The sequence below is a fragment of the Stegodyphus dumicola genome, chromosome 4 (genome assembly GCF_044657685.1).
Source record: "Stegodyphus dumicola isolate Sdum_Otavi_A_Nest chromosome 4, ASM4465768v1".
NCBI lineage: Eukaryota > Metazoa > Arthropoda > Arachnida > Araneae > Eresidae > Stegodyphus > Stegodyphus dumicola.
In genome coordinates this window covers 139,718,602-139,746,352 of record NC_140771.1, presented here as the reverse complement: position 1 = coordinate 139,746,352, position 27,751 = coordinate 139,718,602, and the positions used below count along the sequence as shown (strand labels likewise).

The 27,751-nt window shown below is 32.6% G+C and overlaps 1 protein-coding gene across 1 annotated transcript in view; it reads right to left on the bottom strand.

The window, feature by feature from the left end:
- Window positions 1-20,127, bottom strand: part of LOC118199127 (mpv17-like protein 2) — a 29,829-nt gene extending 9,702 nt beyond the window's left edge. Inside the window, exons 1-3 of the mRNA XM_035370927.2 lie at window positions 19,797-20,127; window positions 6,705-6,940; window positions 3,463-3,591 (exon numbers count right to left, since the gene is read on the bottom strand). Of these exons, the coding sequence (XP_035226818.1) occupies window positions 3,463-3,591; window positions 6,705-6,940; window positions 19,797-19,965 (534 nt within the window). The 5' untranslated portion in view covers window positions 19,966-20,127. The remainder of the gene's footprint in view (window positions 1-3,462; window positions 3,592-6,704; window positions 6,941-19,796) is intronic.
- Window positions 20,128-27,751: the final 7,624 nt, after the last annotated feature.

The following is a 27,751-nucleotide window of genomic DNA, read 5'->3' as shown; positions in this document are numbered from 1 at the left end:
TGTTTGCACATGTTTGAGAACATCCGCCCTTCCACCATGCGAAATCGAAATATCGCAACGACAGACGGCAAACATCGCAAATTTATTACATTTCCTTGAGGAAATAAAGGAAGGAAAGTCAACTGTGTACTATTTTTGAAACGTACACGAGTATTTCACCTTTCTAGCAGACATAACAAAAGATGATAATTTCTAAAACTATTTCCCAAAAGCACGTAAACTCACACAACTTGGGACAAGATGAACGAAACTACTAAAGAACATACAAATAACAGCTTGCTTGCTTTGTGCTAATTAGCTAATATATGCCAGATGACACGCAGTGGAGCTCGATGCCAATTGGAGAACTGGAGGACGATGTTTCTGGATACGTATGCGCTCTCACTCACAAAACAGAAATTCTCATCCGATTCGCAAGGTTTTGTTTTAGATATAATCTAGAGAAAATTCAATTGCTTTCAGACATCCAAAATCATCTTTTTTGTTCATATAATAAAGTATTAAGCCAAGTTCCATAAAAATTGTGAGAAATTTTAAGAAAAAGTCGGGAGAAATATATTGTAAATCGGGTTGGCGGGAGAGCGGTCGAAAATCGGGAGAGTTGGCAACTCTGTATTGGCCTTTCAGGGCTGTTACACCACTGAGTTTAGTTTTTTATGAACTAATTATCGAAAATATATACTTCATCATACATGATCATGAGTGCAATATGCACCACACAATTTTATACAGAGTATCTCATTTTAGATAATAGCATTGTTAGTAACACGACCAGGCTCACCAAGAGGAGGCTTTAGAAAAGTTAGATTAGAAAGCTTTCAATTCTCAAAATTTTGAGTTCAGGTTCTGAGTTATACATGATAAATGTTATGCAAGATTGATTAATCCAGAAATGACGTAGTCCAGAAAAGCTATTATTATGATTTTCAGAATAGAGAAGGGGAATTAAGGGGTTAAAACTAGTCTAAATTATAATTTTGATTTAAATTATTTTTTTACCTTAACACACACATATATATGTATGTATATATATATTTGTTCTTTCTGAATAAATATGTTAATTTTCTAATTTATTACTATTATTAACTCAAACTGAGTTTCAAAATATATCCTAATTATGCAATAAACAAAATAAATCTACCACTGCAAATAAAAAATGCTACAGTTTGTGCTGCAAATGTCAAAGCATCTTCTTTTAAGATGAAACTTATGTATTAATTGGAATGCATGGTAAATTAAAATAATGTTAGCTTCCCGCTTACAAAATGCTTCTTGAATGAAGATAACATCAAGACCAAAAGAAAACTACAGAAAACTATTCAGGCACAGCTTGAAGCTTTGAAAAATTTGTTTGAATATTATTTTCCAACAGCTCAAGACTCTAAATGTTTTCTTGAATGCACTCAGAATGAATAGCTAAAAACCACTCAGTTTAAACTCCGCAGAATACAAGGTTTGACTTCACCATCTTAAAAGGGACTAAAAATCATGCTTGCAGTAGTTCTGGATGCATCACAAAATGAATTCAAAATCTCATCTGAGAAAATTATACCGGTATCAGTCTCTTAACTATACGTCTTTTGACATAGGATTCTTTACCTACACAAGCACCAAAACAAGATACAGAAGCCACTTAAATATAGAACCAGACAATCACCTGCAATTATTAGCAACTGACCTTAAAATAAGAAAGCAGTGCCATTTTATATTACATCTTAATTTAGGCCTTCTGTTGCACTATGCAGCACTCTAGTTAGCAAAACTAAACTGAAATCATTTTCTGTAATTAATCACAATTTTTAATTACAAATAATTAACAAATGTTTATTTTAAATTGATTAATATAACACTTAAACTGAAGGAGCTGTGTTTATTGTATGGATCTATTTTAATGCTGTCATGAATAACCTGTTTTAATACAAAAGGTTTGATTTAAAGAACTTTGAAATAACTTTTTTCTATTGCATAGTTTTAATAATACCATGGATAACGTTAGGTTAATTTATTTAAATATGACAAACCACAAATGGGCTAACAGCCTAATGAGAGAGATGTGTTCATGAAGGACTTCCTAACAGAAACTAGCTCGCATTAATGTTACACATGGAGGAAATCATGAAAACCACCATATAGCCAGCTCATTTGCCTGAGACTGAATTCCCCATATTCAGTGATTTTGACTATTCGGCCATTGGTGAGACAATACTTATTTAGATTCTCAACTACAATGAATACACATGGTACAGTCTTTAATCCGGACTCGTCGGGACTTCGCCGATTCCGGATTATAGATCATCAATTTAAATCTGGTAAGATGGCATGCAGAAATTATAAAATTAAAAACATGAAACCGTAATTTATGAAATAAAGTGTAATTATGATGTAAAGGGTATCAAAATTTACAAAAAAAAAAAAAAAAAAAAAAAAAAAAAAGAGCTTAATATTTATTTGTTTACTTTATTAAACATTTCTTTTAATGCAAGTTGTTTAAAAGTTGCTTCGTTTTCTGTGCTAATACTTTCTCTTTAATTCTATACACAGGCATAATTTCTTGTTCAGTTACAAAGTTCCACTGTTCAAGTCCTGTATTCAGGCACAGCTTGTTATTGCTGTGCCGAGAATACTGACTAACTTGTCAATCGAAATTTTTTTGTTTTCACTAACCCCTCTGTCATTTTCTTTACGCCTTTATCCATTTTTTGCAGCAATTCCACTTTTTGTTTGATGGACATTGAAACGTGCTTTCGCTTTGTAGATCTTTTGGCAGCTCCAGAACCGAAAACTCTTTTTGATATAATTGAAAGTTCAAGCTTACTTTTTATAAAATTGCTCTAACAGTCTGCAAAAATTAATAAGCCGGATCTAATTAGAAGATTAAGGAACAACACAATCTGCAAAATTAATTGAAATAGGTAATTAGATAATGTTAACCTAGCTTATACTGTCCGTTATCCATTAAATGCGCATGCGCAGAAAGTTTGTAGCTTTGAGGTCCGGATTATAGATCATTCCAGATTATAGACATCCGGATTAAACACTTTGTACTGTATTTGTTATAGTTAAGAATAAACAAAAGAACAGTAAATTTCAAAGTTTTTAAAGTAATTTTATTGCATGGATATTGCACAGTTTTTAAATACCTCTTTCGTCATTTTTTTGACTATCTATCTCCTTTTCCTCCTCCTAACACTGCTCGTAAATGCTATTAACTTGTAAGACACACAGTAAGCCTAAGGAGAGAGCTCAACCATAGAAATTGGTTCTAAAAAGGGTTCCATGAGCCAAAATGTTTGAAAACTGCTGTTAAGTACTGATCAATTACTCTTCTTTTTCTCTTCATGTAAAACTGCACCATAAAAATTAAACTTTAATAAATTTAACAGCTTCAAATTAAAACTCATAGACTCTGTAAAGAATGCTTTTTCAGAATATAATGAAAGCTACTAATAAAATTTGACTTACCTTATGTATAACATATGATAGAAAGATATCATATCCCAAACAAAGAACACATACATACAAAACTCTGTATGTTAGAGGAACATAGAAGAAATTTATTGCTTGCAAAGGAGCATATATTGCCCAATCTGCCTAAAAAGTATTTAACCAATCAGTATAAAAAATAAAGAATATTGAAATTTTATACGCTATTTAATTAAAAATCTAAATTTTTTCAATTAAATAACACAGTATGGAAATTTATTTCTCTCTGCATACGCTACAATTGGATTATTTCCACCTTTTCTTTTCAGTATTAAAATTTTTTATACTTTCTGATTATTCATAGGTCCCACTGAAAAGTTGTGAACTTTTCGTCAAGCTGATGCGCAAAAGGCAATATTTTCAAATACATGATCAATCAATCAATAAAATTTAAAAGCAAGAAACACTGACAATAAAACACTTTTTTCAAGAAATCCTTTTTTTTTTTTGCTGTGCTCTTCCTACCATGTACGCAGTGACCTGCTTTCATTTAAAAAGCTAAAAAACTTCTGCGTTGCACACACCTGTCAAAAAAGACATGCAATGCACATACCTGGATTGCTGTAAAAATACTTTTTGGCAACATCATGGGTTGCCACACAACTATTTGGACAACATATTGCTTTGCCTTATGATTTTTATTTTATTTATTTACTTTTTGGCAACTTTTCAGCGGTGCTGTGAATAATCAGAAAGTAACATATATTCTTACATTTAAAAAAAAAAAAAATCTTAAACAGACCATTTTAACATATATTCATTATTTTATAAAATTGACTGTATAATTTTTTATCCTGTTCATCTTTGTCATAAAGATAATAACTACATCTAACTTTTAACCAAATTAATACTCATTTATTAGATTATATCAATATATTTTGATTATAAGATCAGAGAGATTTTAAATTGCTTAAACTGAGTTTTTCTCTGGTACTTCTCAGCTTCTGAGATAAATTATAATTCCGACCAGAGGGCACTGGAGCTATGAATGTACATCTTTTATGAAACCATACCATAATTTCAGAAAAAAAGTTCTTTTGATATCATAAAAATTTATTTTAGTAATGAGTAAACTTTAAAAGTCAATTCTAACTTCTGAATGCATGGAACGAACCCTTAGAGATAGACTGCAACTTTTAAGGAAAGAGATGCCCCTACCCACATATCAAAACCTTATTCTTCAGGAAGTGCAATGAAATTATGAAAGCTTTTGAGAATGGATAAATTTTTCATTGTGTGTGAGTCAAAAGTGCTAGAAGAGATCATCCTTATCATCATTCCACAAATTCAGAATCAGCAGTTTCAATTAAACAACATTTAAAATAGAACAGCGAAGGAGTTTATGTTGTGTACGTTACTGCTCCAAGTTACAAGTTTAACATAATGAAATACTAAGATAAACAACTCAAATGCATGTACTGCTAGTGCTTTCTCATGGAAAAGAGCATACACATGGGATAATGTAACCAAATGGGGGGGGATGAAAATGGTTGTTGTGCATAACCGTTCTCAGTTTATACATCAACTAGAAACAGTTAAGTAAGAGATCGTAATCCGAAAGTACTGGACTCTCTTCTCTTTGTAAAAACAAAGAGTCACTCCTCCATTAAAATTTCCTTCCATACTGGCATACTGTTTCTATCTATTCTCTCTGTTATCATCAGGGATGCTTTCATATTTATCCGTTGTTACTTGAAATAGTACATTCTGCACATTCAGAGCTGCTGTTTCTTTATATTTGAACGAAAATGTGATTCCAGCCGCAGCTCCAAATAAGACAAGATTTGTTATTTTATTAATTTAATAATTAATTGAATTTGTATCTCATTACATTTTACTCATGTTTTTAATAACTTAATTATTTTATTTCTTTGTTTCTGTAGCTCTTTTCTGATGGCCTTGCATAACCTCCAGCATTTCTAATTTTAGAAATTAAGCCCTGCATAATACCAATATATATTTAACTATAAGATTCAAATATACTGAAGACTAAACTTTTTCTGGTTCCTTATCTCTAGAGCAGGATAAAAAAAATCCTGAAAAATTAACACTAGCATAATAATAAATTTATTACTGATTTCAAAACAATCAGCTAGATTTTCTTCTCAATTATTATTCAGTTTTTAAATATTGTTGCGTGCGTACGGGTTCGTTACAAAATGAATGCACAAGTCCGATGAAAAATGAACAAAAATTTATTATTATCACAATAAATATTATTAACTGTCCTCAAATAATCATGCAGTATCACAATATATCACAGTAGTTATCTTCTAACTACTCAAACTTCAAAAGTTCAAAAGAACTTATTCCAAAACAGCTAAAGAAAGCTAATCCGCGAATTTGCTACAATCAACAAGAGCAGTTTTCTAAACAACAACAAACTAAGCAACTACAACAAACTGAGAGGTTTTCCTCCTTTTATAAGATTTTTAAATCACGTGCGAGAATTTTCTGGTACTTTCTTGAAATCAAAAAGACATATTTATTTATTTAATGTTAAAAGCACGTGCTCTTGTATTTTCAATTTTTTCGGCTTAGCTTTCTTTTAACATTCGTCACGCGCTGCACTGCGCGGGAAATAAAACCATTTAATTTATAATTTAACTAACATTAGCTTTTTAAATACCAAATTTGTAACAATATATTAAGATTATAACAATATATTACCATAATTTCCATTATGAGATGTACCCTATTAAAGGTTTTTATATTCCACACATTACAAAAAGTAATTTTCAGATTCAAATTATACTTTTCAATCACTTAATACTTTTTATATATCTCTTGAAATAATGGCATCATTGACTGGTCATTTTGCATTAATGATTGCATACTTAATTACATAATGCATAAAATTTCTAGTATCCTTTTATGTTTAGTTTTCCTCACAGTTCTTTCAAATTATCTATATAATTTACATTCCTTCATTCATTCACTTAAAGAAAAAACAATTAAAATTTGGGATTAATGAAAGAAGATGTCAAGTACAATTTTTAATAACATGGAGTTTAACTACTGAAGGAGCAGTAAAAAAACCTAATGCTCTAAAATCTTACAAACTATAGATCATTATTCTTTAACTGAAAAAGGATATAAATATATACATATATTAATTTTCTTGAATGCATAAAATATACAAGAAATTATAGTCCCAAGATGTATAATTTAGTAACTTTAAGATATTTGTGCATGGGAATATAGCATAACAGAATACTTACAGCTAATATAAGAAAAAAGTTCTTTTTGAATTGTTGAAAACTCTGATCAACAGATTTCCCTTCCAGAAGACCAATACTTATGAAAAATCCCAAAAACAGTGGAGGTCCAATAGCCATTTCGGAAAGAATTTTTTTTCCAACAGCTTTTGCACTTGCACCAGGAAATTTAAAATCTAAAAATTTATACCAATAATGTCCCAGAACTCCAAAAGCACTTCCAGCAAACATCATATTTCCTGTAAAAAGTAACATTCTAAATAAAATAATATTGGAAATGATATTCATTTACATTGTTTATGACTTTATATGATACCAATAACCAAGTAAAGGAAATAATTGGTAATTTATAAGGTCACATTTTCATGATGACAGTTTTTGGTGGAAAAAAAAATCCAGTGGCATTTTAGTTACCCACACATCATATCTGTTTCTTATTTCTAATCCCCCCTCTGGGTCTATAAAAGTTATATGCTCTATTCTAATAATTTGCACTCTTATCAATCTTTCCATACATTAATTTCGCTTGTTACTTTTCTTCTCTTCTAACATCTAAACAATGAATTATGTTACGCAAAGAAAAATCAGATGCTTATGCTTACAACCATTTTTCAAAAGTTTGGTGCCAACCAACAGGCAAGCAATAAGACTGCTGAACACTGACAACTCTTTAAATCAGGGCAAATGAGTTTTCATGAATTTTCCATTGTGCAATGTGAATATGAGCCAATTTCCCTTAAAATGTCTTCTATGAAGAGAATCCATTCCCCTAGGTTGAAAGCCATCACATGCTTTCCATTATTTCAAATTATCGAAGAGTTTGGTATGGTTACTAAAATATCACTGGGGATGTTTAGTCACTCAAAAATTATCTCCAAGAAAATGTATCCTGGTACAACCAATAAGCATCAATAAAAGTAGTAAATGCTATAAAAATAATTATTGGGTCACCTGGAAAGTTCTGAAGGATCTTGATGACAAGTACAAATGAAGAAGTACAAAAACAAAAGAAATTTTTATTGAATCGCATATATATAATTTACAAATAAACATTTTGTTATGTGACTTCTTGCCATCTCAAATATGCCTTTTTTAAAAAGTCATTAGGTTTTTATTCATAAAGAACGTACTGTAGTGCAGTCTGACAATCTTCAAAGAAGTAAACGCTGGGCAATTCAGAGAATTTTCAGGTGACCTGAAGAGATAAATTCTCAGATTTGGTGAATGGGTAGTGATACTAAACATACCATCCAAACTCAATAACTCTGTCTGACATTCATCAAAATGTGGAGCTAAGCATTGTCATGATAGAAAACAGCAGCTCAACGACAGGTCATCTCTGGCCCCTTTGCTTCAACTTCTGCTTTTAAAATTGCCACTGCTTCAACCAACTTCTTTTAAAATTGCCACATGGAAAAAAAATTTTTTTTTCAAATTTATCATCTGATTAGGTACTCAAAAAGTAATGCTTTGTAGTACACAAAGCATTACTTTTTGGGAATGCAATTACCCTCTCAATGTTTAACTCCACAATTTTTTTGAAACATTTTGTATAGTATCCATTTTTCATATCGAATAATGACCCACTTTCTCACTTTAAAAAAAGAGGAGTTTCATCTGTTTTCAGCAAAAAATCATACATGAAATCTGAGCAAACATATTCTGCCTTTTTAAAGCATATTCTGCTCTAATAGAGTATGACGTATAAAATAGAGTATGACGTATGGGTACCCATATATCTTAAGAGTCAGCTTACATACCAATCTTTTTTAAATGACCATGTACTGTACTCTGGAGACTATTTAATCTGTCTGGTAGTTCTTGAAATGTATAACATGGATTTTGAGTGACAGTTTTTAACAGGCCCCTTGTTTACAGAAAATTATCATCCAGCATCTTTGAGACTAAAATTTCCACTAATAAACTTCTCAAACCACCTTCGAACTTTATCATCAGAAACAGTCCTTTGTACATAGATAGCACAAATTTTATGAGCAGTCTTACTAGCATTCTTTTCTTTTTTTAAAATAAAGGGCATAATATGACAAAAATGAATGTTCTCCATTCTTAGCATTGCACTGGGAAAAAAAGATGTCACAACACATGCTAGAATGGTGCAACATAATCAGAAAAGACCATATTTAAATATCTGCCTTGATCAAGGCCACTCTCAATCAGCAGCAACAAAATAATTAGAAGAAAACACGCTGTAATCTGAAAAAACATAGAACTTTCCAGATGACCAATATTTAATTTACTGAGATACAGAAAATGTAACAGTTACCACTTTATTATCTAAACTATATTAAAACTAAATGTCTAAAATATTAAATATTAAACTGTATTAAAACATTTTTTCCAATATTTAAATAAAACATTTGGTTAATTTGCACATTTTCGACAATCATCCTTTCAATGGCATATTTGAACAGATATATCCAGAAATTTAGAGAGCAGCTGCTTGCATTTACATCACACAAGGCAATCTTTCTTAAATTCTGGTTTGCAAAGTGAAAACTTAATTCAGATACATGAAATTAACAAAATGTTATGGGCAATTCCTTCATAAACTGAAATATATTACTTTTGCTCTACAGCAGAGTTTTAAAATTATAACATTGGCCAAGTTGGGTTGTAATTATATTTACATCCTGAAAAATACCACTAAGCACATCATAACAATGATAATATTGCAGCATCAGCAGGTAACTTATTTCAGAATCAAAATATGCTGCAAATGCAAAATATGTGATGTCCTGCACCCCAAAGGCATGCAAGGAAATAAGAGGTTGATTAACTGGTATTATGTAACTGGTATTATGAAAACACCTTTCAAATATAGTGAGTTGTTTCTGTTTCATTGCAACAAGTATGTGCATTGCAAGTACCTTAACAGTACTGTATTTCACAGTTTTATTCAATTAAGTTAGGTATTTATTTGAATAATTATTATCACAGATGTTAGTTTTTGTATATTTCAGGACACAAATATATTTTACGCATTGATAAATGGTTGAATCTGAGCAATGAAGGTAACGATATGGTGTCAATGCACAAAATCTTTTCAAAGAGGATTTAATCAGAGAAAGAAAATATGATGAGATGTTTTTCCAATTCGGCTTTACTTTCAGTACCTGTGATGGTAATGAACAGTTTTTTTGTTTTTTAAATTTGCTATATGTTTTGGCTATGAAACCATCAAAACTGAAAAAGCATCTTGAACCTGAGCATTTTCTGTACATCAATAACCTAAAAGAATATTTCGAATGACTGTTAATCACTTAAAAAAAATAACGATAATATTTTGAAAAATTTACGACTGTTGGGGAAAATAGGGTACTACTCTTATATATGCCCTTAGATGTATGGCGTCGCCAAATGTGCTGATATGTGTGCTGCACTGTTTTTTGGCCCAATTGTGTGTTCTGCAGTGGTTTCTGGCGTGATGTGGTTTTTATGGCAACCCTTTTGACGTTACAACTTAATTTTCCTGGAGTTGTTTTATTTAACTGGTTGGTTGTTTAGGTGGGCATTTTGAAATGGCTTATATTGCAATGAAAGACGTGGTGGCAAAATTTTAGTCGCGTATTTTGGATTGTGTGCAAGGTAAAATCGTTACTTTTGAAATTTTGAATCGCAGAAAGAAGTGTAGCAATATCGTGGCTTTTTGTTCACAGACATTGCGAGACTGGGTAAATTTTATTCACGAATATATATGCTGGACTTTGTATGCTCTGTGTCTTAGACGACAGGGAGGAAGGATAAACTGTTGGAAATTGATGAGGTTGACTGATGTTTGAAATTGATATTTCTGCTGTTTGAAGAAGCCTTCACAATGGTAAGAGCATTTTATTTTATTGTTGTTCTTATTTTGTAGAATGTTATGTTCATTTTTTTTTTTTGCTATGCTATTTCTGTTGTTATTGTCGTTTTTTGAATTATTTGTAATTTACTTTATTTTGTTGATTTGTGCACAATGCCTATATTGTGCAATTCGCTGATATTTTTTCAAGTTAAAACAAAATGCTGAGTACATGGTATCATTTGAAATTTAGGTACTTTTCCATTTTGCTGGCGCAGGCGATAAAGTTGCCAATATGGTACAACTGATGCCAAATGGAATATCCTCACTGGTAACCTTTTACGCCTGATTTTCAAAACAAGTCACAACCATTTCTTATCAGATTGATTGTTTCTTTCAATACTCACACATAACGATACAGAATTTTTACAAGATAGTTCAATTGGAACTACTTTGATATACCCCCCAAATCGGAAATTTGGCGACTTTTTTTCTCGCCAAGCAAAATAATTGTTTTTGGCGCCTTTTTTTTCTTGCCAAGATGGATTCTCGCTAAATACAAATAATTAATACATAAAAAATACGGAATCATTAAATACAAAAAAAAGGAATACCTAAAAAATACGATGAATACATAAAAAATATAAATAAATGACACTGAATAACATATTATATACAATTTACACAAAAATTTTAACAAATATAATTGAAAATACGTGTCGGCAATCTAATAAAAAGAATTATTTATACGGAAATTTTAAATTCCTCCCAATTTACCCCAGCAGCAATTTCAATAAATTTATTGAAACAATCAACATTAGCCGCTAAACATGATTTACAAAACATGTACATCGCAAGGTAAAATTTATAATCTGCCTTGCTATTGTACGTAGGCAAAGAAGCTTTAACATGCCTCCACGTACTTTCAATTGTATTTGTATAACACCCGGAATCGGGGTCTACAAATGTTAAAGAATAATTTACCTTTAAATGCTCAAAACCATCATTCGTCAAACAATCATAACTTTTCCAACAATCAGAATAAACAGACGTACCTGGCTTAATCCATTCCTTAATTACCGACAACAACATCTCCTGAGACCTATCATGCACAGCAACTAAAAAAACCTTACCTGATCCCCTTTCAATACCACCAAAACCCCACTGACCTTCAACACTATGACCCCTATTGTACTTCCTTTTGCCAAACTTCGACTCATCTATTTCCACAACAACACCATCACCACCTACCTTCTCAGAATTCTCCTCAATATAATTCAAAACGGTCTCGTTAATGAATTGCCTCCAATCTGCTGAAGTAGTACTAGAGAAACCATACTCCTCTGCAATCCTACCTGTCTTGGTGCCTTTCAAAATCTCATACGTGACCAACAAAACCTCAAACAACTTAAGCTTAGACTTCGAAAACCAAGAATTATGCCTTATCGACATTTCAGTGTTGCACTGATTACCACCTACCATTTTGCGACAAACATACACAAATCCATCCGAATACGACTTCTTCAACTTCTGTTTCATACCAGACCACACTGCACACTTCTTACACACTGCAGCCTTCAACAATCCAACCTCCATCAAAAAATCAATTAAAATCTGCATATTCTGAACCAAATGATGCAAAAATAAACAATTAACAATACCTGGCCTTCCAAATGTGATCTGCTATGCAGACGATATTTTATATGTAGTATATGATGTATCTTTAGAAAAATTAGAACAGCATTTTCAACTGGTGAGTGATATTCTAAAGAACTGGGCCGAGGATGAGAAGTTGATTTTTAATTTGCGAAAGACTTCATATATGTTTTTCCCTAGGGCCGGCAAAAATACTAGACCACCCAGGCTAAGATTTCCATTGTCCATTGTCCAACCATCCAGAAGAATTCTTGTAAATAAAATAAAACAATTTTATATTGATATGTGGAAAAAGGATTGGAATGAGTCTGATAGAAAAAAGGATTACAGTTATAATTTGAGCCCTACATATAATAAATGTATTTCATGCTGCCTGGATCTTAATCAAATTATCACAGGACATGGATGCTTCCCGGAGTACCTAAAGAGATTCGGTCTACAAGAAAATGAGTTATGTTATAATTGTGGAGTTACGGGTTCAGTTAAACATTTTGTAAATGAATGTGATTTAACTTATGATATAAGACAAAAATTTGGACATATTAATATATTTACTGGAAAAAACACTGAATTTGAATTTGCTAGGGAATTAATGAATTTTATTAATAATAATTGTGTTAATGTCGGAATTTTGATTTAACATGTGTTTAGTGTTTTTATGATAGAGCATGGTCTGTGTCTTGTGTTTTGTCCTTTTGTTTAGTTAGTTTCTAACCATTCTATTTATTTTAATTATTATTGTGCCGTTAAGGTCCATTAGGTTATATCCTAATGGGCGTATTTTATTATGTGGTTTTTAACTTGGCGCCCCCTGGAAAAGTCATAAAATCAAATCGATTAGGTGGATGGGGGGCTGCGCCTCTTTCTGTACCTGGCCTTCCAACTGTCGGCCTACCCGACGAAAAAGAAGCACATCTATCAATTTTCCGACTCAAAATTCCCTGAAACTTTTCAACAACACTATATACAGTAAGCCTATTGAAAGCTAAAAGATAAAAATAATTAATAGAAAAAAAAATATAATTGGAAAATACAACCAGATTTGCAGCAAAATACAGCAAGTCAGAAATCCGCTTGATCACTTCACAAAGAAATGGCGGTAAAACATATATGAAATCCAAAAATCGTTCCCACAAAACTTTTAAAAAAAAAAAAAAAACTCAAAAAATGGTACAAAATACAAGAAAATACTAAATTTGGCAACAGCAAAAACCCAAAAGCTGAAAAAACCTAAATTGGCAACACCAAAATAAGAAACAGCAACCCTAAAAAGTCCGTAGGGAGTGCCAGATTTGGCGCATAATTTTTTTTTTGGGGGGAGGGTATATCAAAGTTGTACCGTTCAATTTTATGCCCTAATGCCATTCGCAGTAATTAAGTCAATTAGGATGCAATCACACCACTCACCCGAAGGCGAAAATATAGAAAGGGCAAAATCAAGGATTCATTTCTAATGAGAATGCAATAGTGAAGTAAAGCACTGCGGTTTTACATAATTTCTGAGTGAGCTAATCGTACGAATTGAAATAATTCTTGCTTTTAAACTTGTATTCCAAATTAAGATTTAACTTGAAATTAATGTAAATAATTACTTAGGAAATTAGATTTTTGCAGCGTAGTTTATGCGAGATTACTCGTGGTAACGTGATATGAACCGCGAATCAGGATGTTGAAGCATGAATGCGTAGTAAATTTTTAAATTAGCGTCTTTTTTACAAATTTATTGTCTTTATTTATTGGTTTTCTACAAAATTTTAAACGATATTAAAATGTTTATGCCTCCAACATAAAAAATTCTTAGAACTAACATTTGTTAACATTTTTTATGTGTATACTATATATTGTCGCCAATAACACCTGCTTGGCGAGATTTGTGCGGGCAGAATGAAAAAGTACCAAAAAATGTTGTATTTCCCCGTGCAATGCAGCGCAAGATAAATTTTAAGAGGACCTATGCAGGAAAAGTAAGAATACAGGGGCAAGTGCATTTAACTATGAGTGAATGGATATGTCAGTAATTTGTATTGAAATTTAATAAATGTAATTGACCACTATGTTAGCTGTATCCATAATTCCATCCTCTTTAGAAATCAGAAATTTACAGTTGTTTACATTGCGTTTGCCGTATAGTATGGGTTACCACATGCTCGTAAACCGGTGTGGATTGCCACATCATATGATTTATCACCCTTCTTGGCAATATTTTTTGGTTACAATTCTGGGTGGGCTATACAAAAGCTGTTCCAAGACATAGATTCTGAATATAAAAATTTATTACTACAAAAAGAAGTAAGAAAAATGTCAAGAGGTATGCTTTGAATGAACAAGAGAGATTAATGGCAAGCTCTCTGCCAACCAGTTCATTAACGAAAATAGCATATCTTTAGTCAAATACTTCAACAAGTATCCATTTAATAATTCCTTCTTCCATTCAATAATTGAACAGAACAACGTCAAAATCATTATCGAATCCTTAAAATAAAAATAGACTCAAAGTTAGAGAAGTGAATGAGATCACCACAAAGTCATGTTGCAACTGCAACCTTCTGCTCAATCTTCCATACATCTGAACTGCAATTCTGAGTACAGCAACTCTCCATAAACGAATAAAAGATGACAAATGTGATAAAGCCCTTTATTTGAGCTCCAGCCCATGACGTAGAAAGGTTATCTGTGACAGCTGTTCTACTTTTATTTTATTTGGGTTTAAATGTGGTTTTTATGTGTTCAGCTAGGTTTTTCTGTGTTGATTTTATAACATTTTTCAAAAGATTTAATTTGTTATGTAGTGCCCCCCTCCCCCAAAAAAAGCACATCTGTCTCATCAGTGTGTGATTTTCTTAACTTTTGTATACTTCAAACAAAGCCTAAACTTGTTTCTTTTCATACATATATTGTTTACCAAAGAAATCGATTACCGTATTTGCCGCCATATAAGACGTACTTTTTTCTTTGAAAACAGGTCTGAAAAATACTATATGTCTTATATGCTGATATTTGCACCCTATTCGTCGATACTTATTACGTTGATACGCCGTTTGTGAATGGGTCAAAGCTTTATGGGATGCTGTGAAAACAGAGAAAGTGGTTAAATCGTCTAATCTTTGGAATATGGTAACAGGTAGTTTGCCGACATTTTGGTAAGGCAATAAAGGTTACTAGCTAGGACTTTAGCAGTGTACATGGATAAAGTCAAGAGTGTGCACAATGCCATTTTTGTGCAATTCTGGGATTTTTTTTTAAGTGAAAATAGGTCGACATGTACATGGATACCGTGTATGTGTAATTCTTAAAAACGCGGCAAGCAGTTTGCGATTCTCCACTTTCTTCCAATTTCGCACCTAATCTTTGCCATGATTAAGCACTTTTGTTCCATAAAAGTTCTAGCATAAGCGTAATTTGGCTAGCAGATTGTTGGAAAAAAATGTTGAGTAAAAAAAGAAAAAAAAACATGCCTTTACTTCGTGAAAACAAAATGGCGTTCAAACAAAAACTAGCAGGTTACTGTAGCAGGGTTGGTCTCCAAATTTTCACCCAAAAATTGCCAAGTTACCATAATCCAAAGATTAATCTTTAAATCATTTAAGAAGTGTGGGATTAGTATTGCACTGAATGGTATAGAGGACAATTTGTCGTACAAGAACTCGGATGCTGATTTAGAAGAGGTTTCAAGTAACTCTTCACTTAGCTCTAGAGATGAGTGTCTGGGTTTTCACAAAGGAGATTAAAAGGTGTTCCATATCAGATAGACTGGGTATTTGCAGAAAATATACTTTGTATTTGTATTACTTTATATTTAAAATACTATAAATTCATTATAATGATCAGTAACAAAAGTTTTATCCTTCAAAAATGTGCATAAAAAAGGGAGGGTGACTTATAGGCCGGCAAATACAATACTTATAGGAAAATATTTATTTTTATATCTTCATCTGGTGTCAGTATAGCATGCAGTCCACCTGATTTTCTTAATGTTTTAATTATTTTATTAAGAGTTTCTATTATAATTAATATAATTGTTAATACTTTTATGGGGTATCTTGGAATATTTACAAAAAGGAATAAGATATGGAGCAGTACTTTTCTCATTTTAAAAGCAGTTCAGATAATTTATAAAGCCTAAATATCTACAATGCTATTAAAAGATTTTTCACAAGTTGGTTGTCTTAAAAATTGATGAAACTGCTGTTGAGTGAAAAAGTTGCTGTTGGTTTTGTAGAAGAACACAGCCTTTTAGAAGAAGGACATGGATGTGCAGAAACCAATCATTGGCGTAGTAGTGACACTTGTGGTAGTGAATGCAGATCAATCCCCCCAGAAAGTCTGTCATGTCACATGTTCCATTCTAAAAGGAGATATTTCTCTAATTACACAGATATAAATCAAAGGATCATTCCAGTCTGACTCTATGTGAAATCCTGAAGCTTGTGCTGTATTTTTTCAAGTATATCTTTAGGGATACTACTGGTAGACTTACATGCAAGTAAAAAAATACGGCTCTAGTGTAGAGCCGTATTTTTTTACTATTACGTATTTTTTTGCCCCTTCGATTAGCGACAATTTTTTGTAAAATTTTGGTGATAAAACCTCATTTCTGGTTACCATGATAGTTTAACTTTGCTTTAGCCTCCTGATTTTTTTTTTTTTTTTTTAAATAAAAATAGATTGATGTGTATATGGTCAAATTTAAAGCAGTGCACAATGCCTAGTTTGTGCAATTCTGGGATGTTTTTTTAAGTGAAAACAGATCAATGTATACATGGACACAGAGTTTATGCAATTCTTTGACTTCTTATTTTGGTTTTGTGTAGCGGCCACCTTGAAATCGTGTCTTCCTGGTACCGATCTTGGCATCAAAAAAGAATCGCCAAAAAACAAGAGGCACCCAATTGTAAACTTTTACCAAAAATACCATCTCCAACTTGTTTACTATTAATATTGCACTGCCATGAGGTATACAGTTTCATTGTGACAGCAAGACCTTAGATGCAAGGTTCTGATGAGAGTCCTGCGCAAATAGACGAAGCCAGATCTGCAGGTCGCAGAAAGCATGATCGAGGCCAAGTTCTAAGGAGTGATAGAGGATAGGAGTGATAGACCTGCCATATTTGAAGACAGTGGTGCTGCAATTACCAATAATAGACATTATGGCATAAGAATTGATGGTGATGGGTATTTAGTCTGAAGAAGCATTCAATTCAGATTGTCGATACTTTTAAGTGCAGTATCAAGATACAACTTCTTGAATACCAATAATACAGCCTAAAGTTGCTGCTAGATCAGTTATATATTCTGATGAATGTCAGTTTACATAAATTTTACAGAATTAGGTTATCATCTAAATGTTAATCATCAAAAATTTATGTCGACCCATCAACAAAGGCACATATGCCATCGAATGAGACCTTGGCTTGACATAAAAAGTGCAGATATTAAAAGAAAATGAGAGGTATACCAAACGTGCATTTTTAATTTAACCTTGACCATTTCTAAATTTATTCTTTGAATTTCTTCTTTTTTAAAAAAAAAAAAAAAAGTTATTAATTTGGATTTAGTTTATGCTTTTAGTATTGATTAGGAAAGTACAACTATATTCGATTAGGGAAAATTCTCACACATAGCTACTGTAACAGATTTAAATAATATTAAAATCTTGTAGTTTAAATAATTTAAATAGATGAACATTAAGATATTTGTGAATGGCAATATTTGAAACCAGACTCGAGTGCCTCGTGCGACTCTCGCACGAAGAATGTAATTTTATTTTTAAATGTTTGAATATGTTTTCTCTTTTTGTTTGTATGTCGCCATTTTGAGTGCTAAATAAAGTTTTTTTCTGTGTTCCATCATTGGAGTTGTTTCATATTGCCAAAGAAGTATCACAGTCTTAATTATTTTGGAGGCACCGACCAAGATCGAATAATCGTGCATAATTTTATTTCATTAGTTCATCACTGAACATAATATTAGTGATACCAGATTATTACTTCCTGTGAATATTGAATTGCTTTATTTTATTAGTTCATCACTGAATGCAATATTAGTGATACCAGGTTATTACTTCCTGTTGATATTTAATTGCCTTATTTTATTAGTTCATCACTGAACGTAATATTAGTGATATCAGGTTACTACTTCCTGTTGATATTGAATTGCCTTATTTTATTAGTTCATCACTGAACGTAACTTCCTGTTGATATTGAATTGTCTTATTTTATTAGTTCATCACTGAACATAATATTAGTGATACCAGGTTATTACTTCCTGTTGATATTGAATTGCCTTATTTTATTAGTTCATCACTGAACGTAATATTAGTGATATCAGGTTATTACTTCCTGTTAATACTGAACTGCCTTATTTTATTAGTTTATCACTTGAACGTAAACTTAGTGATACCATTTTAATGCCATTTCTACTAGAGCTCAAAGGAAAAGAAAAATAGCTGAAGAGCAGATCTTGGAACCAACGAAGGAAGAAAATAAAGCATCCAGAGATGTATTTGAAGAAGTTAAATCACCAGAATTACACGAGGAAGATGTTCACGAAAATTTGAAAAACGATAAAGAAATTAATATTGAGAATCATTTTGCAATGCAGCGTTATCATCATCTTTCGGCTTTTGATTTAATATCAAAGCCGCTACTAATATACGAAAAAAACAATTGTCGAAAGCAAATGACAAATGAATATTATCCGAAAGGCACAGATGACCTGAGGAAAGGCTTTGCTGTGAATTATAGCCGAGGAACTGGTCCACCATGGAAGAGATCTAGGCGCCATCAAGGAAAAAAACGAAGACTAATTTGAACACTGTCCATTTTCTTCCTATTTAAATGTGGTGTAAAAATATTTGTTTAAAACTTAAAATTTTCGGCCTGAAAATTTGGAAACTTATGAGAGAAGTTATCTTTTCTCTTTAAGCAATTGAGCAAGCCGAGCTTATAAACTTTCGAAATTTACAGAACTTTTCCCTTCAGTAAAAGTCTCTCCGTTGGGGATGAGGTTGTAACAGATTTAAATAATATTAAAATCTTGTAGTTTAAATAATTTAAATAGATGAACAGTAAGGTATTTGTGAATGGCAATATTTGAAACCAGACTCGAGTGCCTCGTGCGACTCTCGCAGGAAGAATGTAATTTTATTTTTAAATGTTTGAATATGTTTTCTCTTTTTGTTTGTATGTCGCCATTTTGAGTGCTAAATAAAGTTTTTTTCTGTGTTCCATCATTGGAGTTGTTTCATATTGCCAAAGAAGTATCACACTACCCTGGTGTGTACACCGTTCCACGGAGGATTCGGCGGAGGGAAACACGTAAGATAAAATGTCTAGCTGCTTATTAAAAAAACAGGCAGCATTGTTCCACTGTATAATTTAACTTAGATGATTATTATGTATTATTACAATAAAATATAATTTATTTTTAATAGTGTCAAAATTTTGCTGAATAATGCTATTCTAATAACAATCACAGACATATCTCTAATTATAAGCTTTCTCTGCCAAACCTTTAACATTTTATACATATATCATACATTAAATTTATTCACGCACAGATATTTTTAAATGTTCTTACATTTCACATACAAGAATTATTGAGCCCAAGAATAAAATTAAATAAAGTGAATTAATTACCTGTTCGTCTTGTGTCGTAAACTTTTCCATGATATAATTTCTTTTCAATATTCTGCTGAATAGCATCACCAGCGCCTAAAAACATAACTCCTATGCCAGTATTTGTCAGCAACAGATGTTTCTTAAAGAAATAGTCAGATACATATTTGAATTTAGTAAAAAATTTCATTTCAACCTCTGTATGACGCAAGGATACCAATTGTTGCCATATTCTTCTTAAGCTACTTTGTGAAGCTCGGCCAAAGAACGTCTATGTCAATACATATTCTTTGGCTCGGCTATAGTGTACTAGAAGATACTAGAGATCTTCTAGTACACTATAGCTCGGCTTCCCTTCGGCTACACATACGTACGAACATTTCTTTTTTCTTTTTTTTTTTTCTTTTTTTTTTTTTTAGGTAAGAGTCCCTCCATGGACGTATTCCCTCCACCCCAGAGAGAACGTCAATCATGTAAAGATCCTTATCTTTTAATAACAGTACTTCAGAATTCTGAATCCATTTGGTGATAAAATTCCCTAAAATTCGGGTTCTTATTGCAATGAGCTATCAAATCGGCCATTAGATCTATATCTCCTAGCTTCATTTTCCTTAGTATTTCGTCTCTAGCTTTCTAGTATTTTTTACAATGAATAATTACATGTTCCGTGCCGTCAATCAGTAAGCATTTATCACAGTAAGTAGAGTCCGATCTTCGATATCTGTACCGGAGCTGTTTTGTATCTAGCATCTGCACTCTTGTTTTACTAATTGTGACTTCCATTGCTCTACTAATGTTTAGTCCCTTGCTCCACTCTTTATAAACATCACAGTAACTGAACCTGCTGTTGGAAATAAATGCAGTTATATCATGCATTCTTTGGTTATATCGCTTTATATTTACCTTTTTGGAATGGCAACAGAAATTATATTGTTTACTTAGAATATTCTATCTGTCAGTTGAATTTAAAAATGCTAATGAAGATGCGAGTCTGTTCTATCTATGAGTAGGTTTCCGTATTCTTCTCGTAAAAATAAACACCGTAGTATTTTAAACCCGGTGAAGTGGATTTCTATTTTCTCGGGACTATTTCGCCATATTTTGGCGAATAGGAACTTTTAAATAAAAGTCATAAATTGAACTACGGTGTTAGGTTTCATTTCTGATTCAAAACTGTGCATTAAGATTACGGATACGACAGAACGAAGAGTTCTTTGGCGATTGTTCACAGTTGATGCAAATAATTTAGAAGAACTTATCTCCAGTAGAGGGAATAAAACAGAATTGAAAGCAAGATTTGAAGCATTAAAAATAAAATATGAAAGAATTAATGCTCTAAATTCCACTCATTAAAAAGAACTTCTGAAAGATAAAAATGTGACAGAAGATAAAGTGGAAGAGGAAATAGCGGAATGCGTAGTACGAATTAAGATTTCTTAAAATTAAAGAAACAATTTTTACTCAAACAGTACTCTCAGATGTTGAAGCTATATGTCAGACTGGGTTCAAAACTCAGATAAAATTACCTAAGATAGAATTAATTTGATGGAGATTTAAGGAACTGGATTGGTTACTGGGGACTGTCTACTAAAATTCATAATGATATCATTCTTTATCAGATGAAGATAAATTTGAATATTTGAGCCTTAGTATGAAATCTGGGTCATCAGCACAAAAATTAATTGAAGGTTTCCCACCATCAAAAGAAAATTATGCGAAAGCTATAGAGCTTTTAAAATCCAGATATGGGAAGGAAGAATTTTTAATAGAATTCTATGTTCGTGAATTATTGCCTCTAGGTCTATTAAAAGAGGAAAATATTCCAATTTCGCAACTGTATGACAAACTAGAAACACAGTTACGTGCTTTAGAATCTTTAGGCGTAACTAAAGAAAAATATGCAGCGATGCTTTTCCCGTTAGTTGAGTTAGCTATTCCAGAAAACATTTTTAAGATCTGGGAAAGACACCGGGTAACTAAAAAGGCTTCGACTAAAATTCCTTATGATTGTTTATGCGAGTTATTGGAATTTTTAAAAATAGAAGTAGAAGGTGAGAAAAGATTAAAACTTAGAAATGATTCTTTTAATGATGAAAGAAAATTTCCTTTTAATGGCAAAACAAAAGGTAATTCGAGAATTAACAGCAGAAATAAAGATATTCCTACGGCTGCTGCCTTAGTTTCAACAGAGAATTCTCGAATTAAAGAAAGAGTTTGCATTTTTTGTGATAGAAAAAGTCATAATTCCCAAGACTGTGCTACAACTGCTGATTATTCAATTAAAGAACGTAATAAAGTACTGAAGAAGAAAGGTATTTGGTTTAAATGTCTCAGAACGGGCCATATGAGTTTAAAATGCCGAGGTTTTGTAAGATGTGCGTTATGCAAAGGTCACATTATTCTATAATGTGGTCCAAAATTAGAAACTATGAAAATGATAAAACGTCTCAGAATGAAAATGAATCAGAAGTAGTTAAACTTTATCTATTTCATCTAAGTATTCTGTTTCATATTAACAAACTTTGATTGCACATATTGTTGTTGATAATAAAACACATCCAGTGAGAGTATTATGTGATTCAGGCTCTCAGAAAAGTTATATTAAAAATTCGATTGCAAAAGAATGTAATTTGAGACCACAAGGCAAGGTAACTTTATCGCAAGTATTGTTCGGTGGTAAGAGAATTCCGTTCTCGACACATAATATGTACAAAACTAAGTATTCAAGCCTTGATTCTCAAACTGTTTTTGAAGTTGATGTTATTAGATCTGATCAAATTTGTACTAACGTACCGAGATTTAAAAATGAGAAGGTTTATCAAATCCTTAAACGTAAAGGAATTGAGATAAGTGATTGTTTAAAAGATAATCATTATTTGGAAGATATCCAGGTATTATTAGGTGCAGGCGCTTGGGCGAAAATTGTAACATCCGAGGTGGTTTCTGTTGAAAAGAATTTAGTGGCTGTCAGAACCACTTTAGGTTGGACACTCTTAGGTAGTAGTTACGACCCAACGTCTATTTTTCTTGTTTACTTATTTCAATGAAATGCTCTATTGAAGCATCGAAATTTTGGAAGTTAGAAACACTACGCATTTCAGATCCTGATGAAAGAATTACAGAGAAGGAAAAAGATAAAGAAATCGAATCACGCATTAATGAAGCCACAGAACTGATGTCTACAGCTGGGTTCAACCTTAGAGGTTGGAAAAGTAGTTTAGATTTGAATGAAAGTCCAGAAAATGTGCTCGGTCTTCAGTGATATCACCCATCAGATGAATTGGGATGCCGAGTAGTATCTTGGTCTGAAGCTCCCACAAGACGAATCCTCCTATCATGCATTCAGAAAGTTTTTGATCCTATAGGAGTTTCTTCACCAGCTCTTCTTATTCCAAAGATTACTTTGCAGAAGACTTGGAAATTAAAGTCTGACTGTGACGAGGAACTACCAGAAGACATTCAGAAAGATTTCAGTAAATGATCTACAGAAGTACATTTTTTGATTGACTGCCGAATCCCAAGAAGAATTTTCATTAATTCAACAAGCTCTTTACACGTTTTCTGCGATGCAAGTAAACTAGCTTATGGTACCTGTATATTTTTAAGAACGGAAGAACATGAAGAAGTTTACTTGAGTCTTGTCCTAGCAAAATCCCGACTTACCCCATTGAAAGAGATCACATTACCGCGGTTGGAATTAATGGTCGCACTTCTGGATGTAAGATTATACAATTGGCTATCAAAAGCTTGAAATGTATAAACGCGAAGACTCATTTTTGGTCAGACTCTTCAGTGGTTTTAGCATGACTAAAGAAGCGAAATAATTGGTCTGTTTTTTGTAGAAAACCTAGTTAAAGAGATTCAAGATTACAGCAAAGAAGGATGTTGGAAACATATACCAGGGATCTTAAAGCCTGCTGATTTATTGTCAAGAGGATGCTATCCATTGCAACTCCTAAAATCCCAATGGTGGAAAGGACCTGAATTTCTGAAGAAACCTCCAGAAACTTGACCTTCAAATGATCCTGACTTTGATATGAAAGTAATGGATAAAGAACGACGTCGAACTGTCATTTCGGCGAAGAATTCAACGGTTGAAGCTATTGTAGAATCGGTACTTACTGTCTACGAATATGATGTCAGTAAACTTACTTCTTTTGTGGCTGTCTAGGGGCTAATAAACTAGTCCAATTTACAAATAACTTGACTATTTAATGGAAACATGAAAAGTTGCTACAAACTACAAAATGATTACATGTGTAGAAGAATGAATTTAGATAGATGATATTTACAGATGAAGAGAATCGACCGTCTTGTACATGTAAACATCTTTCAGTCGCATCATCGTCTTAATAGCGGAATCGTCTGACGTCTATCATCGGAAAAGTAAAAGATTTATTCTCACAGCTTGTCACGTCATCCGATTATAATGAACGATGCCATCCCACAACTGCTCAGTTTATTCTGACAGAATGCGGCCTCGCATTCTCGTAGTACTATCAGGTTCAATGTTCCGTCTTACTTTCTTCGGGAACATGCAAGGACCTGACTCGGAACAGAGAGCTTACTAAAGCTATGTTCAATCACTGTGGGAAGTAGACAGGATACACAAGAAGGGTATACAAAACCCTTTATTTTTCACTATTTACAATAACTTCCGTACTTCGGAATACACAGACCCGCTACTTGTGGTCTAACGTAAAAATATAAAAATAAAACTAAACTCTAATTTAACTTTAAAATAATAAACGTGGAAGATTGGCCTTATGTTAACAGGAAGCCGTATGTAGTACAGAGAACTGTGAACACTACAATACGTTTAAAAATTATCAAGAGGATTAAAACCTCTGGCCTGAAAGGCAACCAGCAACTGAGTAAAACTTCTAAGGTAAGCGGCCTGCTTCAACTCTCTGCTTCCTCTCTCTCGCTTGGCAAAAAGCCACAACTTAAATACTTGGCGTTCGCCAGACAAACTTTGCATAAATACATTAACGCTTATAATTCTGGCCGGAAGTAGAAAATAAGAAGTGATGGTAAAGATTTAAAATAAAATAAACGTTAGTAAAACTTAAGATCCTTACAGTACGACCATCAACATCTAGGGATCTGAAAAACAAATTAAAAAAAAAACCAAAAAAAAATATTTTTAGTTAGTATTGAGGGAAAAGTCGTCTTAAATGGTTTATTTCAGCCATCTTCCCTCATCATCTTAACATCTTCAGAAATAAGGCTTTGTCTTTTCTTCAATGCTCTTTCAGTATGCGTTCATCATGAACAGTCTATCTGAAGGAATGTACTTCACAAACAAGTCTTCCTTTGATGTTGTCTGGAACAATTCGTCTGGATTCGTCTTCGTATTTACGTCTTTTTAAACATCATCCGGATACGTCTCTTGAATGCGTCTTCTTAGATACCATCTTCTTAAAGCCGTCTTCCTTCTATACATTTTATCCTTAGACTCATCTTTAGTCTTCTTAAATTAGTTCACGTCTTTAAAACAATATCCCATTAGTCAAATCTGGAGAAATTTGTCTAGTCGGGAAAAAAGTCTAAATCAGGAATTATCAAAAATCGTTATTTCATTATCAAAGATTTTCGATTTTCTTCCTGTGTCTTCTGAATCTGCATTTCCGCTTCTTTTTTCTCACCTTCTTTAATTTCTTTTGTTCCGTCTTTGTTTTCTGTATCAGCGTCGTTGTGATCAGGTTTTCTGATTGACCTCTACTCTTCAGTCTTCTCTTCTTCTCCGGTTGTCTCTGTAGTTTCCTTGTTTCCAGTGGTTTCTTTTGCTTGTCTGTTATCAGATAACTTATCATCGTCATCACTTTCGGATTTTAGAAGCTTAAAATCACAAAGACTATTCAATATTAAATCAAAGTTTTTATCAGGATTTGAATCATAATTAAGGTGTAACAAATTACACACAGAAATAAAATCATTTGCAGTAAGAGTTTTAAGTAATTTTTGTTTTCAATATTAAAATCAGATGGAAAACCACAAAAATTAAGCGAACTCGCTCTATTTTTTCGATCAAGTGAAGTTCCAAACACAATTTGATGTAAAAGTTTAATTGACTTAGTAGGCACAGTCTTTAAGGAATTTGAAATTCTAGGAATAGAATTTAAGGTAGTTATCTTAATTCACAGTATCGTAGAACACTATTCTTAGAAGTAACAATGCGGAAATAATCGAAACAAAACTTGCTCCTTTCTTTTGTAATATTCATCATGATTCTTCCTAGGCTCATCGCGGCCTGAGCGGCCAAATCTGTAGAATCGGTACTTACTGTCTAGGAATATGATGTCTGTAAATTTACTTCTTTTGTGGCTGTCTAGGGGCTAATAAACTAGTCCAATTTACAAACAACTTGAATATTTAATGGAAACATGAATAGTTCCTACAAACTACAAAATGATTACATGTGTAGAAGGATAAATTTTCATAGATGATATTTACAGATGAAGAGAATCGACCGTCTTTTACATGTAAACATCTTTCAGTCGCATCATCGTCTTAATAGCGGAATCGTCTGACTTCTATCATCGGAAAAGTAAAAGATTTATTCTCACAGCTTGTCACGTCATCCGATTATAATGTACAATGCCATCCTACACTATTCTAGCTAAACTTGCCTCCAGATTTTCGAAATATTCTATGATTGTACGAACTATTGCTTGGATGTTAAGATTCCGACCCACTTGTATGAGAAATGAAAATCGTTTGGCTAATATATCCGCTGAAGATTTCGAGAAAGCCGAAAAAGCTTTATATTTCCTTTTACAAAAGGATGCTTTTGAAGAAGAACGAAAAAAGTCTGATCTGAAAAATCTTCAGATTTTCGTTGATGAAAATGGAATTTTAAGAATGAAATCTCGAGTTTTAGATTCTTCAGATTTTCTAGAATATACTACATTCCCTGTATTGCTACCTTCTAAAAATGTAGTTGTAGAAAGAATGATTGAGCAATTACATTTAGAACATAAACATGCTGGAACACAAACACTTCTGGTGATTTTGAGAGAAAGAGTTTGGATTATCAGAAGTAGAAAAACTGTACGTTCTGTGGTAAAAAGATGTGTCACATACCAGAGAGTATGCTGTTAAGGCCTTAGAAGTACCTCTTCTTCCCTTGCCTGAAGACAGGACAAAAATGCTCAAAACTTTTCAATTAGGGCGCAATCGCGCCGCTCACCCGAAAGCGAAAATGAAAAGTCCATGCAGGACGTGCGATCAGTGCTGGTGTAGAAAAAACGAAAGTCCTGTAAAAACAGAAAATCAGTGTAGAGCTGAAAAGTCCTAAATCATTGCAGAGAGAATTCTAAACGTTGAGTTCTTAAGGTAGCTAATCATCATTTTCTGCGAATTCCATTATCATCATGGTAGTTTGAAATCCGACTTTGAATTTCTCAGCTGTAGTTTTGGCTTTCTTATTGTTTTCAATATGAGAGATTATTCCACTTATAAAATTCCTTGTTTTCTCATCGCTGAGCCATGAGAAAGCTTCTGTAATATGTTGGTGTGATAATTGGAGTTTTCCTTTAAACTTTTCGCTGTAAGAGGTGTTCCTTACTTTCTCTATCACTTGTTCAGCTTTATTTCTCATCTCGGGAAGCATATTTCACAAGTGCACATCAGCGTAGCCACTGAGGAAGGGGTTTCGAAAATGGACCAATGAGCTTCTATTGCTCTTGTGACGCTAAATCTTCGTGCCATATGAGCGTATGCTGTTGACGTTTTAATTTGCATTTGTTTCGCAATTATAAATGTATCGCATAAAAGTAGAAAACCTCGTAGTGCTTTTGTTTTATGAGTTTAATTAATGGCTGACATTTCACTTTCGCGATTTTTATCACGCATTGATATTTGGATTGATGTTCACGGTATATTATTGCTCTTTACATCGAGAAAAGGACTCAATTACAATTAGCCTCAAATATATGAATTTACTAACAAATATGGATTAAGAGAAGTCATGT